General features: G+C 46.0%; 1 protein-coding gene across 2 annotated transcripts in view; it reads left to right on the forward strand.

The window, feature by feature from the left end:
- Nucleotides 1-14,738, forward strand: part of ANAPC2 (anaphase promoting complex subunit 2) — a 137,740-nt gene that overhangs the window by 38,368 nt on the left and 84,634 nt on the right. For both annotated transcript variants that reach the window (XR_003858357.1, XM_029614053.1), the window contains exons 5-6: nt 1,662-1,781; nt 3,338-3,455. Coding sequence is in view for 1 of the 2 variants with exons in the window: in XM_029614053.1 (XP_029469913.1) it covers nt 1,662-1,781; nt 3,338-3,455 (238 nt within the window). In the remaining variant the exon portion in view is untranslated. The remainder of the gene's footprint in view (nt 1-1,661; nt 1,782-3,337; nt 3,456-14,738) is intronic.

The raw sequence follows: 14,738 nt of genomic DNA on the forward strand, positions 1-14,738 counted from the left end.
GAGCTATTAATCATCTCTCCCCACAATGCCAACCTAAATCTACCCCTGCACAATACACCACACTCCTCCATCACCTTTTCACAATATGTCCGTAGTCTCGGGGTCACCCTGGACAATCAACTCAACCTAAAAAAGTTCATCAACTCCACCCTAAAAGATGGATTCTTCAAGCTTCACACGCTAAAAAAACTGAAACCGCTCCTACATCTTAATGACTTTCATACAATACTCCAATCTACCATTTTGTCCAGGATAGACTACTGTAAAACTATCCTTATTGGCCTTCCCAAAAACACAATACAACCTCTGCAGATACTCCAAAATGAGGCAGCCCGTATCCTCACCAATGCCCACAGAAATGATATCACCCTGTCCTCAAAGATCTGCATTGGCTATCTGTCACATCCCGGATAACATATAAAGCCCTCTCTATCATTCACAAATCGCTGCACAACGAAAATATGTACTGGTTCAAGGAGCACCTCATTCTTTGCACCTCATCCAGACCCACCAGAAAACAGTACTTGGCAACTCTACATACACCCTCACCCAAACACACACAAGTTATGACCACCAAAAACCGTGCCCTCTCCATTGCTGGTCCTCAGCTTTGGAATTCCATGCCCTCCAGTCTTCTCCAAGAAATATGCCCAAAGAAATTTAAGCAGAATCTCAAGACCTGGCTATTTAAACAGGCCTACTCCTGCTGATTGCTATTTCTCCCCTCCCCAGGGCAGCCAACACGTCCGCTACTTAGTATATAGTTTCTAACCTCCCCCATAAAGTACACTCTTCTTTGCTCCAGATTTGTATATAACATGTTGTCAATACAGCCAGCTCTATTCTCTGAATATAAGTTTCTTTTTCGGGTCATTTTGACTTCAATTTCAATTGCTTGTAAATAATGTTACAGGTTATCTTGTTGTTGGTTGAACTTTTTCTAAACCCGCCCCCCCCCCCCCAATACCTCTCCCTCTTACCTCGATTGCTTTAAGTTCCATTTCTCAAATTATTGTTTATTGTAAAGCCTGTTGCTAATTTATGTTTTCATGTAAACCGATGGGATGTTCCCAAGGACCGTCGGTATATAAAATGTTTAAATAAATAAATAAATAAATAAGATTTCTCCCATTCTGTGTCTATGGGAAAAATTCTTAGTAAATGAGGCTCTTACTTTGCTCACGGAATTTCTCTTTAAAAATGTGCTGGTTGGCCAATGCTAAAGGGAAACCTTTCTTTCCTGCATACTTTGCAGGTGCAGGAGGAAGTAGGCATGAGGATTTCATAATGCAATCCCCACGCATACTTCTGCTAGCCTACCCTGGTTCTGCCCCCCAGTGCTGCCCATTTGTCCTGCAGAGGAAGGGGAAGCAATACTGAAAGGGCTTTTTTCACAGGTAAATATGTTTACCCATGGAAATCCCTTTGAATATTGCTCATTATAATATACATCAAATATAACTGAACTGTAAATCTCAGAATCACATAGTCATGCTTCGTGGCACGGACACTCCTGACGTCATAAGGTTATAGTTAACCCCTGAGCAGATTTTTTTTCTTGTAGTTGGTTAGGCAGGGTATTGTATCATACTCTGTATGTAAGTACATTGGATGAGAGAGATCCACTCTGTGTTTTTGTTTTTTTTTTTTTGTATGTTCAGATTTTCCAGACTCTAAGCCAGCAATTGAAGACTTAAAATATTGTCTAGAAAGGACCAACCAGCGGCAGCAGCTGTTGATGTCCCTCAAAACTGCCCTAGAGACAAGATTGCTGCATCCTGGTCTGTATTTTTGTCATAATAAATACTAATGGTTCTAAGACTCTCATTCTTATTTAAAGACCTCCAGTCCATTTAGTCTCTGCCTTCTGCAGAATGTGTGTGAACAAAAGCTCCACTGTCACTTTTCCTCTGCTAAAGATCCTTTTAGCTTATCCTGACTACCTTTATCATATGTCACAAATAATATATACAAATCAACTTTATGTACTGCTGACAATATATGCACAGCTGTACAAGGTCTTACTCACCACACTAATGGTGTCCATCACTATACAAGATATCACATACTGCTGACAGTGTATGCAGATTTGTATAAGGTTTTATATACCACTGATGGTGTATATAGCTCTGTACAAGGTTTTGAATACCATTGATGGTGTGTGCAACACCCTGCTGTTGGTTTAGGCAGTGCTGATAGGATACATAACACTATATCAGGTTTTAAATATTGCTGACGAAGTGATATATGCAGTGCTGAGCAAGATGACTGTATATGCACGCAGCACTGTATAAGAAATCTTCTGATTAATAGCATTTCCTGATTGCGTGTATGTCATTACAACCACATGGTTCAGACCTAGTTTTGATTCATTACCATTCCTTAGATCCCTACATCCAGAAATAAAAAAAAAAAATTATATTTATCAACATAATTGTCAATGTCCTGAAATGTTCAGTAGCCATCTGTCTATAAAAAAAAAACCTTTCCTTTTCTCATTTTCCAGATTTTGTGTTCTCATTATTTTAACATATTTCAGAGAATTAAAGCTCAAGCATGACAGTGGGAAACAGAATATTGTCACAAGGCATATAGACATTCCCTGTCTCAAAGAGCTGCTTAGTGGGAAGGATGACCCAGGGCACTTCTAACAGAGGACCCTGAGAGCCCAATGATTTGTTTAGCAGGTTCACCCTAAAGAATTACCAAGGAGCACAGCATGTTCTTATTTCTATCTTGTTCTAGCCTTAACATTTCATAAAATATACAAAATGAAAGAAAGGGACAGTGATCAAACAGAACTCTTAATGTCAACAATCACAAAGAGCCCAAATACATAGAAGGTGTTGGGTTTCCTCTCTCTCTCTGTTTGAGGTCTGGCTTTTTTGCTTCCTAGTTTAGTTGTATTGCAAGGCCGGGTCTCCTTGATAAATCTTTCCCTGTTCTGTTGGCATTCTTTGTGCATCAGTGTGAAGACATGGGAATTTCTAAAGGATCCACCTGTTAAATCCTCCCCCCATCCCCCCAAAAATTGTTTTGTGACTTTTTTCTATTTCTTTCTAGTTTAGGTATTGAAAGCCAGTTTAAAAAGTATGCTCCCTTATGACTGGTCTGCAGTCTGTGCCTCACTAGAACCCAGCAACTGGCCTGTGGGGCTCTACCTCCTCAGGAATGTCCTAGGTGGTATTGTATCCCCTTGGAGCATACCTAGGTGGCATCAAAGATGACACGTCTCACCATGGTTGGCCTGGGGGACCCATGCCTCACTGAGACTAGCCTGGAGAGGCAGCAGATGGTATTGTCCCTGTGCTTTCTGAAATCCAGTGTTTGTTTGTAGGGGTGAACACATCTGACATAATAACTCTCTACATCTCTGCAATCAAAGCATTGCGAGAACTTGATGCCTCCATGGTGATCCTGGAAGTAGCATGTGAACCAATTCGGAAATATTTGAGGTAAGGAATATTTAAGGTAGCACAGCATGTGATAGGATGACAAAAATTATGTGTAGTGTTTATTAGAAACAAGGTGACAACACACACCTTATGGGTTAGAGGTCTGCAGAGCCATCAGCCAGTCAGACTGGGTTTCTTCAGCTGTGCTTTCAGCATAAATTATGTAAACTGATAACTGTTAGATTAATTTCTTATGTTGGAAATTTGCATGTAATCTAAAGAACGTTCTCTTGGCTATAGAGTTTGTACATAGAGGTTGGGGGTGCCCTCTCCCAGCTGTAGAGTTTGTGTGAGTTTGGGGGCCCTTCACCCTGCCTATAGGCTTTGTGCATTGAAGCTAGCCCTCACAATGGCTATAGGATTTGCGCTTCTAGGGAGAATAGGAGGGGGCCTTTGCCCTGACTGAAAAATGTATGCACTTTGGGGGAGGGGGTGGCCTCACCCCAGCATATGGTTTGTGTGATGAGCAGGGCTTCTTTTGCTAACTGAGGGATTTTTGCACTTTGTATGGCCCTTTAGTCTGGCTGTATGTTTTTTGTTATTCTATAGGATGAGGATAGGATCTTCTTGTCCTGACTATAGGGCCTGAGGGCTTCAGGGGGCTTCTTACGCAGGTAGGCCTGTTTATGGCCAAAACACTACCTACTCTTTGATACTGTATCCTCACTTGGACTTTGGGATTCTGTCCAATCTTGGTTCTCTTCTTACCTCTCCCATCACATTTTTATTAGTGTGTCCTCTGAATCCTCCTCTGCTGCCATCCTATTATTAATTGGTATGCCTCAGGACTCTATCCTGGGCCCTTCTTCTCTTCTCTCTATAATAATTCCCTTAGTGCTCAGATGCCCTTTCCTGAACATACCCAGATAAGTCCAGACCAGTGGGTTGTGCATTCTTACAGGCAGATGGAGTCAGAGAACAAAAACCTTGGGCACTGCTACATAACCGAGTGCCACCTGCAGTCCCTCAGTATTTCTCTGACTCCAGCAGATGGTAGAGGTGCACTCCTGCAGTCTGTTAATTAGTTAGTAAAATTAGTTGTCCTAGTTCCCATCGCCCATATCATGGGTGAGTCCTGGATCCTGATCGACTCCAGCGACCGTGGTATCTCCGAGAGGGGACAGCAGCCTATCCTCGACTCGGGCCCCCTGCTGAACCCCTGAAGGTTGTTGAAGGTCCGGGGGCCCCATGGATACCCGCTTGGGTGGAAGCTCCAACAGAACAACTGGCCATGCTGCCCTCTTCAGTATTGTCTGTTTCCTAGACAGGAACGCCTGGTGCAGCAGCACAAACTCTGGACAGAACTCCCCAGAGTCGTCACCCCCCTCAGCTGGGAGGGTCCGGTAGCACAGAGTCATCCACAAAGGAGCAAACCTGCTTTTACAGGGGATAGAATGGGAGGGGCATCCTCCTCCTGTGACCGCCACCGCGAGCCGCCCTCCTCTGCTGAGGGAGGCATCGGCCCTGAGGAACGAAGCCCTTGCCTGCCAGGCCTCTCCCCCGACTATGTTCCCTCCTGCCCCGAAGTGCAGGCTGCACAGAGGGAAAAAAGAATCTAGGGCCTGTGTTGCCGCGCGGCATGTCAGCATTTTTACTCTGGGTGCCATGAGCCAGCCCGCGCAGCTATGCGGTCGTCTGCAAAGGGGGAAATTGCAGGTCGAGGAGCCTCTGCATGGCAGCCAGAGCCAAAAATAAACAATTCCTTGCAGGCGCAAAAATGCCCTCACAACAGCCTGCGAGCAGAAAAAGGTGGCCTACCTCACACGAGAAGGCCTTCCCCCCCCCCCCCCCACCTCTGCCAAGCTACCCGGAGCCCCAGGACGTTGACAAGATCAGAGGGGGGGGGGGGTCCAACTCCCTCCTCTCCAACTGGAGAGCCGGAAAATAACTGCCCGGTCCATCCCCAAATCAGACTCTTCTTACCTTGAGAAGAGCAAGATCTTCTTAGCTTGAGAAGAGTAAGATCTTCTCAAAGTAAGAAGATCTTTTCAAGGTCATTGTAAATCACATAATTCTTTGTGAATCTTTTCAAGTCATTGTAAATCACATAATTGTAAATCACATAATCTTTTCAAGTCATTGTAAATCACATAATTCTTTGTAATGTACCCCGTCATACTTCGGTTAATATACTATGTTAAAGTTCCTATCATTTTTCTTCTTGCTCCTAGTTGTACTTATCCTTGTTTTATTGTAACTGTAACTATTTTATGTTAGCACCTGTTATTTATTTCGTTCAGTGTTCCTGTTATCACCCCACTGTTTATTGTAAACCGGCATGATGTGATACCCTCACGAATGCCGGTATAGAAAAAACTAAAATAAATAAAAATAAGGTAAGAAGAGTCTGATTTGGGGATGGACTGGGCCGTTATTTTTAAACTTTACTCAGCTATCCAAGGAGTCTGAGGAGGCCCAAAGGAAAGGGAGCCTCTTCAGTGGTCGAGGGAACCAAGGGCCCCTGGATATCGAACCCACTGGACTGTTGCGGGCGAAGCTCAGGCAGGAGTGTTCAACCCACCGGCGCCCAGCTTCTACTGAGGGATGGCCCACAAAGGTGCCTAACATCTCAGGAAGCAAAATTCACTAACTAGCTCTCTCTTTTTTTTTTTTTTTTTTTTTTTACTAACTATCAGACTGCAGGAGTGCACAATATCACAGAAGCAGTAGCAAATAAATTATGCCCCTCAATTGTCAAAATAATTAACCCAGCGCAAAAAGGAAAACAGCCCTGGTTCTCCCCTGAACTTAAACTGATGAAGCAAGACCTCAGACACAAAGAAAGCAAATGGCGCAAAGCCCCCAGCACGTCAACACTATCAGCGTACAAAGGAACCCTCCACCTCTACAGGACTTCCATTCTACGGACAAAAATATTTCTATGCTAATAGAATCCACGATCTCCAATTTGATGCCAAGGCTCTATTCTCCTACATTTCCTAAATCACAAAAACATCCCCCCCACCTATCCCAGACGAACAGGCACAAACCAAGGCTAGCGAGCTCGCACTATTCTTTCAGAAGAAGATTTCGAACACCCTAGCACTCCTCCCCACCAACACAACCTCCTCCTCCACAATCGCCAATACCCCCAACCACTCTGGAGACAATCTCGACACTTTCGAACTGACATCATCCAGTGAGATTGAGCCCCTACTTAAGAAACAGAAACCATCCAGCCACCCGGCAGACAATATTCCTACAAAACTACTGCTACTTATCCCAGACACCATCTCCAGACAGTTGGCTAACATCATAAACTGCTCTCTAGCACAAGGAATCTACCCAGACACATTAAAAACCGCTTCTCTCAAACCCCTCCTCAAGAAACCTAATTTAGATCCTAGAGAGCTATCCAACTTCCGCCCTATCTCCCGTTTTTGGCCAAACTCACTGAGAAACTGGTCAATACCCAGCTCTCAAATCGCGTAACATGAAAACCCTCTTCATCTCACTAACAGACCATATTATCATGGGCCTAGACAAAGGTCACTCATTCTTACTAGTCCTTCTAGACATCTCGGTGGCGTTTGACACCGTCAACCACTCCATCCTTCTTAATCGCCTCTCAGACATTGGACTATCAGGATCGGTTCACAGATGGTTCAACTCCTTCCTCAGTAACAGAAACTTCAAAGTCAAAATTAACAATAAAGAATCACCCATCATAAAATCTGCACTAGGTGTACCTCAAGGATCATCCCTATCACCTACCCTTTTCAATATTTACCTCCTCCCCCTCTGCCAACTGCTAACAGATCTAAACCTAATACACTACCTCTACGCAGATGATGTGCAGATTCTGATTCCTATAACAGAATCCATCTCAAAAACTCTCACTTTCTGGAACAACTGCCTCCAATCCATCACCCCGCCTTCTCACCAGTTTGAACCTGGTCCTTAATGCCGCCAAGACCGAACTCCTCCTTATCTCCTCCAACCATGATAACCTCCCCCCACAGACCCACCCCAACACCCAGGTCACACATGTAAGAGACCTCGGAGTAATCCTCGACAACCGCCTAAACCTTAAGAAAGCTATTAACAACACGACCAAAGATTGTTTCTATAAACTTCAAGTTTTAAAAAGACTCAAACCCCTCCTTTATTTCCACGACTTCAGAACAGTCCTACAAACCATGCTCTTTGCCATAATAGACTATTGCAACGCTCTCCTCCTTGGACTCCCCATCTCCATCACCAAACCTCTACAGATGCTACTGAACGCCGCGGCTAGAATCTTGACTAACACCAACCGTGGAGAACACATCTCACCCATCCTCCAGAACAAACACTGGCTGCCAGTAAACTACAGAATCCTACACAAAACCGTCCACAAACAACTACAGCGTGACCTAGAAATCCCATTCAGACTCCACACTTCTACCAGACCCATCAGAGAAGCATACAAAGGAACTCTGCAAGCCCCCCCAACTAAAGCCACACACCATACTACGACTAAAGACCGGGCATTCTCGACAGCAGGCCCGGCCATCTGGAATAACATCCACACAGACCTCAGACTGGAGCCCTGCCATCTAACATTTAAGAAAAAACTCAAGACTTGGCTATTCCGTCAAGCCTTCCAGTAATCCTCCGAAACATACAAATGGTCCTTAGTCTTACCTCGCTAGCTATGCTACTAGGAACCTCCTACTAAGTATCTAATACGTTGAATCCCCCAATTCTTAATCTTAATTGCTCTTGTTAACGTTAACTGCCTCCCCTATCCTATTTCCGGCTATCTTAGCCTCCCAAGTTGTTCCACCTTGTTGATTGTAACTTTGCTCCGTGTTGCTAAATGATTTGTTAAAGTTATACCTCCTTATTCTGTGTAAACCGATTTGATATGGTTATGACCATGAAGGTCGGTATAGAAAAGAATAAAATAAATAAATAATTAAATAAACCCGGACCCAGATGAGCTGCCACCCTCGGAGGGTAATGATCCCAGCGTGGTGCGCTTGTTTAAGCAGGAGGAGCTCCAGTCTCTCATCCCCCAGATCTTGGAGGTCCTGGGGATCAAGGTGTTGCAGGAAGAGTTTGACAGTGAAGGAATTAAGTCGGTCCTGGATGGGATTCGGGGACCGACGACTTCCTTCCTGTTGCCAAAGAAGGTCTGCAAGCTGGTGACCCAGGAGTGGGACTCGCCAGATGCGGGTTTGAAAGTGGGTAGAGCGATGGCGAAACTTTCCCCCCTATCACAAGATGTTTTGGATCTTCTGAAGGTACCGAAGGTGGACGTGGCGGTGTCTGCTCTGACTAAGAAGACCACCATTCCTGTGGCCAGGGCTGCTGCGCTGAAGGACATACTGGACCACAAGCTGGAGATTCAGCTTAAGTGAGTCTTCGAGGTTTTCATGCTGAGTCTCCGGGTGGCTATTTGTGCCGGCCTCAGGCAGAGAGCCTGCCTTTGTTGGGTCCAGGAGGTGTCCGCGGCTCCGAGTGCTGGTGGTGGTGGGCCCTTGCAGGCCGCTCAATTGGAGGCAGGTGTTGCCTATGTCGCAGACGCTTTGTATGATTTGGTTTGGACCTCGGCGCATAGTATGGTATCCGCTGTCACAGCTCGTAGACTCCTCTGGTTGCAGAATTGGTCAGCTGATTTGTCTTCCAAGTCTCAGATCTGTAACCTCCCATTTAAGGGCAAGCTTCTCTTCGAGGAGGACCTGGACCAATTTGTAAAATTACTTGGGGAGTCCAAGGGCAACCGGCTTCCGGAGGATAGGAAACCTTCAGGGAAGGTTTTTCTCCCTTGAGCTAGTTTTTGGGACTCTCGCAGATTTCGCACTGGTAGGTCTTCAGCTCCTTCAGGGTCCAGACCAGCCCCGGGGCGTCAGGAGTCCTTTTGTGGAGGTGGTCGCCCAGGCAGAGAGTCCACGGGCCAGGGTGCTGGATGTGGAAAACCCTCCCAATGAAGCCAGGGGCACCCATTCCTCATAGAAGTTGCCTGAGGCAGATTTTTGAGCTTTTATGCGGAGTGGGCAAGGATTCTCTCGGACCACTGGGTCTTGGAAGTGATCTGGGATGGTTACACTCTCTAGTTTTCACACACAGTGCGGGAGGCCTTTCTGGAGTCCTCCGTAGCTTTGCGGGCCAAATACGAGACAGTGCAGGGGACCCTATAACAGCTTCTCGACCTCAGGGCCATTATTCGAGTTTCCCTAGCAGAACAGGGCAAGGGAAGGTATTTGGTATACTTTGTGGTTCCCAAGAAAGAGGGCACCTTTCGTCCCATTCTGGATTTGCAGAAGGTGAACCAGTATCTACGAGTCCCCCGTTTTCACATGGAAACCTTGAGGACAGTGGTGGCTGCTGTGTGCAAAGGGGAGTTTCTCGCGTCCTTAGACCTCACTGAGGCGTATCTCCACATCCTGATTCGCCAGGATCACCAGCAGTTCCTCCGATTCAAAGTGATGGGTCAACATTTCCAGTTTCAAGCTCTTCCTTTCGGCCTGGCGACAGCCCCTTGAACCTTCACCGTGGTCATGGTGGTGTTCCTGCACATGGAGGGCGTCCTAGTTCACCCGTATCTGGACGACTGGCTGATTCGAGTGCGTAAGATCGGTCTAGAGGGTGATGCTCACCTTGCAGTCTCTCGGCTGGGTCATAAATGTCCAGAAAAGTCACGGAGTCCACGCAGTTGCTGGTTTAATTGGGAGTGCTCTTCGATACCTGCCAAGACAAGGTTTTTCTGGCATTGAACCGTGTAACGAAGTTGTAAGATCAGATCAAGGCCCTCCTTCAGAGGAAGACTCTTATGGTTTGGCATCAATTACAAGTCCTGGGATCCATGGCCTCTACCTTGGATTTGGTCCCATGGGCGTTCGCTCATTTGCGTCCGTTGCAGCATGCACTGTTATCGAGGTGGAGCCCGGTGTCGGAAGAGTTCCATGTACCGTTGCCTCTACTTCCAGAGTAATGTCATGATGGCTTTTACGCAGCAACCTGGTACAGGGAGTGGATTTGGATCCGCCGAATTGGGTGGTTATCTCCACAGATGCCAGTCTGTCGGCCTGGGGAGCAATTTGCCTAAACAAATCTGCTCAAGGTCTTTTGTTCCCAATGGAAAGATTCTGGTCCATCAACCACCTCGAGACGAGGGCTGTCCAGTTGTTTCTGCGAGCATTTCTGCCCCTGGTCGAGAACAGAATGGTTCGCGTGTTCTCAGACAATGCGACAACGGTAGCTTACATCAACTGGCAAGGCGGGACACGGAGTCTCTCAGTGGTGCTGGAAGCAAGGCTGTTGTTTGCTTGGGCGGAGCTCCATCTCAAAGGAATTGCCATGTCGCTGGAGTGGAAAATGTTCAGGTGGACTTCCTCAGCAGGCAACAGCTCGATTCGGAGGAGTGGGAGTTAGCTCCCGAAGCTTGGAACCTCATTTGCGCCAGGTGGGGCGTGCCTCAGTTGGATCTCATGGCAACATGGACCAATGCGAAGACAGAATGCTTTTTCAGTCGTTGTTGAGAGATAGGCTTAGACGCCTTAGTGTGTCCGTAGCCCACAGGCATTCTTCTCTATGCCTTCCCCCCTTGGCCTCTCATCGGTCGGCTTCTCCACCGCATAGAGCGATATCCAGGCAGCGTAGTGCTGGTGGCTCCGGAGTGGCCGCTTCGCAATGATTCGCAGTCCTGGTGCGAATAACGCTGGAAGGTTCCCTGCAGCTGGTTCATCTCCCGCATCTACTCCGTCAGGGGCCCATTTTTTCGGATAGGGAGGGTCACGACTCTCTCGCGGCTTGGCTTTTGAGAAGCGACAATTGCGATTGAGGGGATATTCAGAGCAGGTCATTTCCACTCTTCTTCAGACACGTCGACCATCTACTTCTATGGCCTATGTTAGGGTCTGGAAGTTGTTTGAGGCATGGTGCCACCAGCGCTCCTTGGATCCTTTGTCAACAGAGATTCCCCAAGTGTTGAACTTCCTTCAACAGGGCTTGGCTAAGGGTTTGGCTTTCAACTCCCTTTGGGTTCAGGTAGCAGCCTTAGGTGCCTTAAGGGGCAGGTTTCACGGTCTGTTGCTGGCAGTCCACCCAGATATTTCACGGTTCCTCAAGGGAGTCAAACATTCATGTCCTCCCGTATGTCCGTTATGTCTGGATTGGAGTTTGAACCGGGTGCTTTGTGGAGCCCCCTTCGAACCTTTACGCAGATCTCCAATTAAGGATTTGACCTTGAAGACCGTTTTCCTGGTAGCTATTTGTTCTGCATGATGGATTTCAGAGTTACAGGCTTTGTCGTGTCTGGATTCCTTCCTTAGGATTTACGATGATAGTTTTGCTGCGCACGGTTGCTTCTTTCGTTCCCAAGGTGGTGTCTGCCTTTCATGTCAATCAGGCAGTGGATCTCTCAGGATTTCCGCAGTGGTCCAGGGATTCCCCTCAGGAAAAAGAGCTTAATCTTTTGCGCTATTTGGAGGTTACCAATGACTTCCAGCAGTCAGACCATGTGTTTGACTTGTTTGGGGATCCTAAGAAGGGTGACAAGGCTTCCAAGGCGATGATTTTGTGTTGGTTTAAGGAGGCTATCTCTTTGGCCTATGTTACCCAAGGGCGTCAGGTGCCCGTGGGTCTGAGAGCTCATTCCACTAGGGCCCAGGCTACCTCCTGGGCTGAGTGTCAGCTTCTGTCACTGCAGGAAATCTGCAGAGCGGCGGTTTGGTCCTCCCTTCACACTTTCACCAAGCATTATCGTTTGGATGTTAGGGCGTACAATGAATCGTCCTTCGGGGAGAGTATTCTGCGCTTGGGTCTTTCGGGTTCCCGCCCAGTGTAGTGTGGCTTGGATACATCCCACTGGTCTGGACTGATCTGGGTATGTTCAGGAAAGGAAAATTTAGTTCTTACCTGCTAAATTTTGTTCCTGTAATACCATAGATCATTCCAGAGGCCCACCTCCTTTTCAGATTCCGCAAGACTACCTTGAGAACTGATATTTTCATGAAGAAACAATTTGGTTCTATATCAGACGCTATTGAGGGAGCAGGTTCCGAGGTGGTCTAATGGTTTTGGGTTTTTTTTCTCTGTTACGGGCAAGGGGTTGGCTGTTGCATTTTGGGTTCCAACCCTCTTCACCCTTTAGTAAGGTTAGTTGTTTGGGCTTGGGTACAGGCCAATACTGAGGGACTGCAGGTGGCACTCTCTGTTATGTAGCAGTGCCCAAAGATTTTGTTCTCTGCCTCCATCTGCTGGTGGGAATGCACAACCCACTGGTCTGGACTGATCTGTGGTATTACAATAACGAAAATTAGCAGGTAAGAACCAATTTTCCTTTGGACTCCACTATATTAGTTGCCTTGACCATGTCCTCTGACAACAGTTTCTATATATAGCTTCATTGCACACTGAGTGAAAAAAATACTTAGTACGATTATTTTAAATCTGCTGGCTGCTAGTTTCATGGCTTGATCGCTAGTCCTAGTGTTCTAAAAGGTAAATAATCATTTCCTATTTACCTGTTCCACCTCACTCATGGTTTTATAAATCTCAATCATACCCCATCTTAGTCATCTCTTTTCCAAGCTAAAAAGCCCTAATCTGTGTAGCCTTTCTCCATAAGGGAGCTTTTTTCATCCCCTTTATCATTTGTGTCATCCTTCTCAGTACCTTTTCTATGTCTGCTATGTCTTTTTTGAAATGGGACAGAGAGAACTGCACAATGCTCAAGGTGTGGTTGCACCATTGATTTATACAAAGTCTTTATGATATTCTCGGTTTTGTTCTCTGTTCTTTTTCAAATAACTTCTAACATTCTGTATGCCTTTTTGACTGCCACCACACATTGAGCCAACGATTTCAAGGTATTGTCCCAAGATCTCTGAGGTCCGTTTCCTGAGTGATGAATCCTAACATGGAACTCAACATTGTGTACCTGTAGTTGGGATTCTTTTTCTCTATGTACATTGCTTTGTACTTGTCCATATTAAATTGCATCTGCTATTTATATGCCCAGTCTCCTAGTCTCACAAGGTCCTTCTTCAGTTCTTCACAATCCACTGCTGTTTTAACAACTCAAAACAATTGTGTTATCTGCATATTTGGTTAGCTCACTAGTTCCTTTCTCCAGATCATTTCTGCATATATTTCATAGGTCCCAAAACAGACTCCTGGAAAATTGATCATTTAGCCTACCTTCTGCTACCTTTCTATTTTATCCAGTTACCAATCCACAACAGGACATTGTCTCCAATCCCATGACCTCCCAATTTCCTGAGGCGTGTCTAATGAGGACTTTGTCAAATGCCTTCTGAAAATCCAAATACACTGTATCAACCAGTTCACCTTTATCTGCATGTTTATTTATACTCTCAGAAAATCTAGTAAATTTAGTAAGACTTGCCTTTGCAAAAACCATGTTGACTCTCCCCCTGTTAAACCATGTCTGTCTGTGTGGTCAGTAATTTTGTTTTGAAGAATAGCTTCTACCAAGCTCACCAGTTTTTGTTTCCCTGATTACCATGAAGCCCTTTTTAAAAATTGGCATCAAGGGGGCGGATCCAAGGTGGCTGAAAGATCGAGGACGTTGTGTGGTTTTCTCTCGGGCTAATTTTTTCTTCTGAATCTCTTTTCCTGCTAACTATTTCCTAAATGGGTAGGAAGAGAAACCAAGGGCAGGGCCATTCCCAACGGCCCCTTCATCGCAATCTCTGGCAGGCCCGATGGACTCCCACGTCGTGAGAAGCAGCTCTGTGTCGGGTATTCAGCCGCTGGAGAGAATGGGAGGGGAATTTGAGCTCCCCTCTCTCCCTGGCTCATTGTCATCTTTAAGCCCGACTGAAGGAACGCCACCCGGCAATCCAGCAGTGGAGAGAGGCTCCCGAGAAACACAGGAAACACTGGCAAACCTAGAGGTGGTATTTGCTGTTTCAGTGGGGAGTGACCGCTGCTCGTCACTCCCCACTGAAACAGCACTGCTGCTCGTCCATTGTGTGAACTTGGACCGTTGGAAGCTGAGGGTTTGCAGGACAGCAGACATGGAGGCAACACAGGATCAGTTCAGGGTACTGTAAGTGAATTGTTTTCATCTCCTGTTTTATTATCTTCAACTCATAGACCTTCTGTGATTTCTCTGGAAACCATCTGGGACGCTATAGCTGAACATCGTGGTTTTGTATTACAACAACTTTCTCCCATGACCTCTCAGTATGTGAATTTAGTTAAAAGAGAAACTTTATTTTCTAATACAACTGCTGAATTTGAACAACAATGTTCATCATTTCGGGTTCAAGTAAATTCAGTTCAGCAATCGCAAACATTATTGATTTAAAGAAAATAACAGCATGGCTT

The sequence above is a fragment of the Rhinatrema bivittatum genome, chromosome 8 (genome assembly GCF_901001135.1).
Source record: "Rhinatrema bivittatum chromosome 8, aRhiBiv1.1, whole genome shotgun sequence".
In the NCBI taxonomy this organism is placed as follows: Eukaryota; Metazoa; Chordata; class Amphibia; order Gymnophiona; family Rhinatrematidae; genus Rhinatrema; species Rhinatrema bivittatum.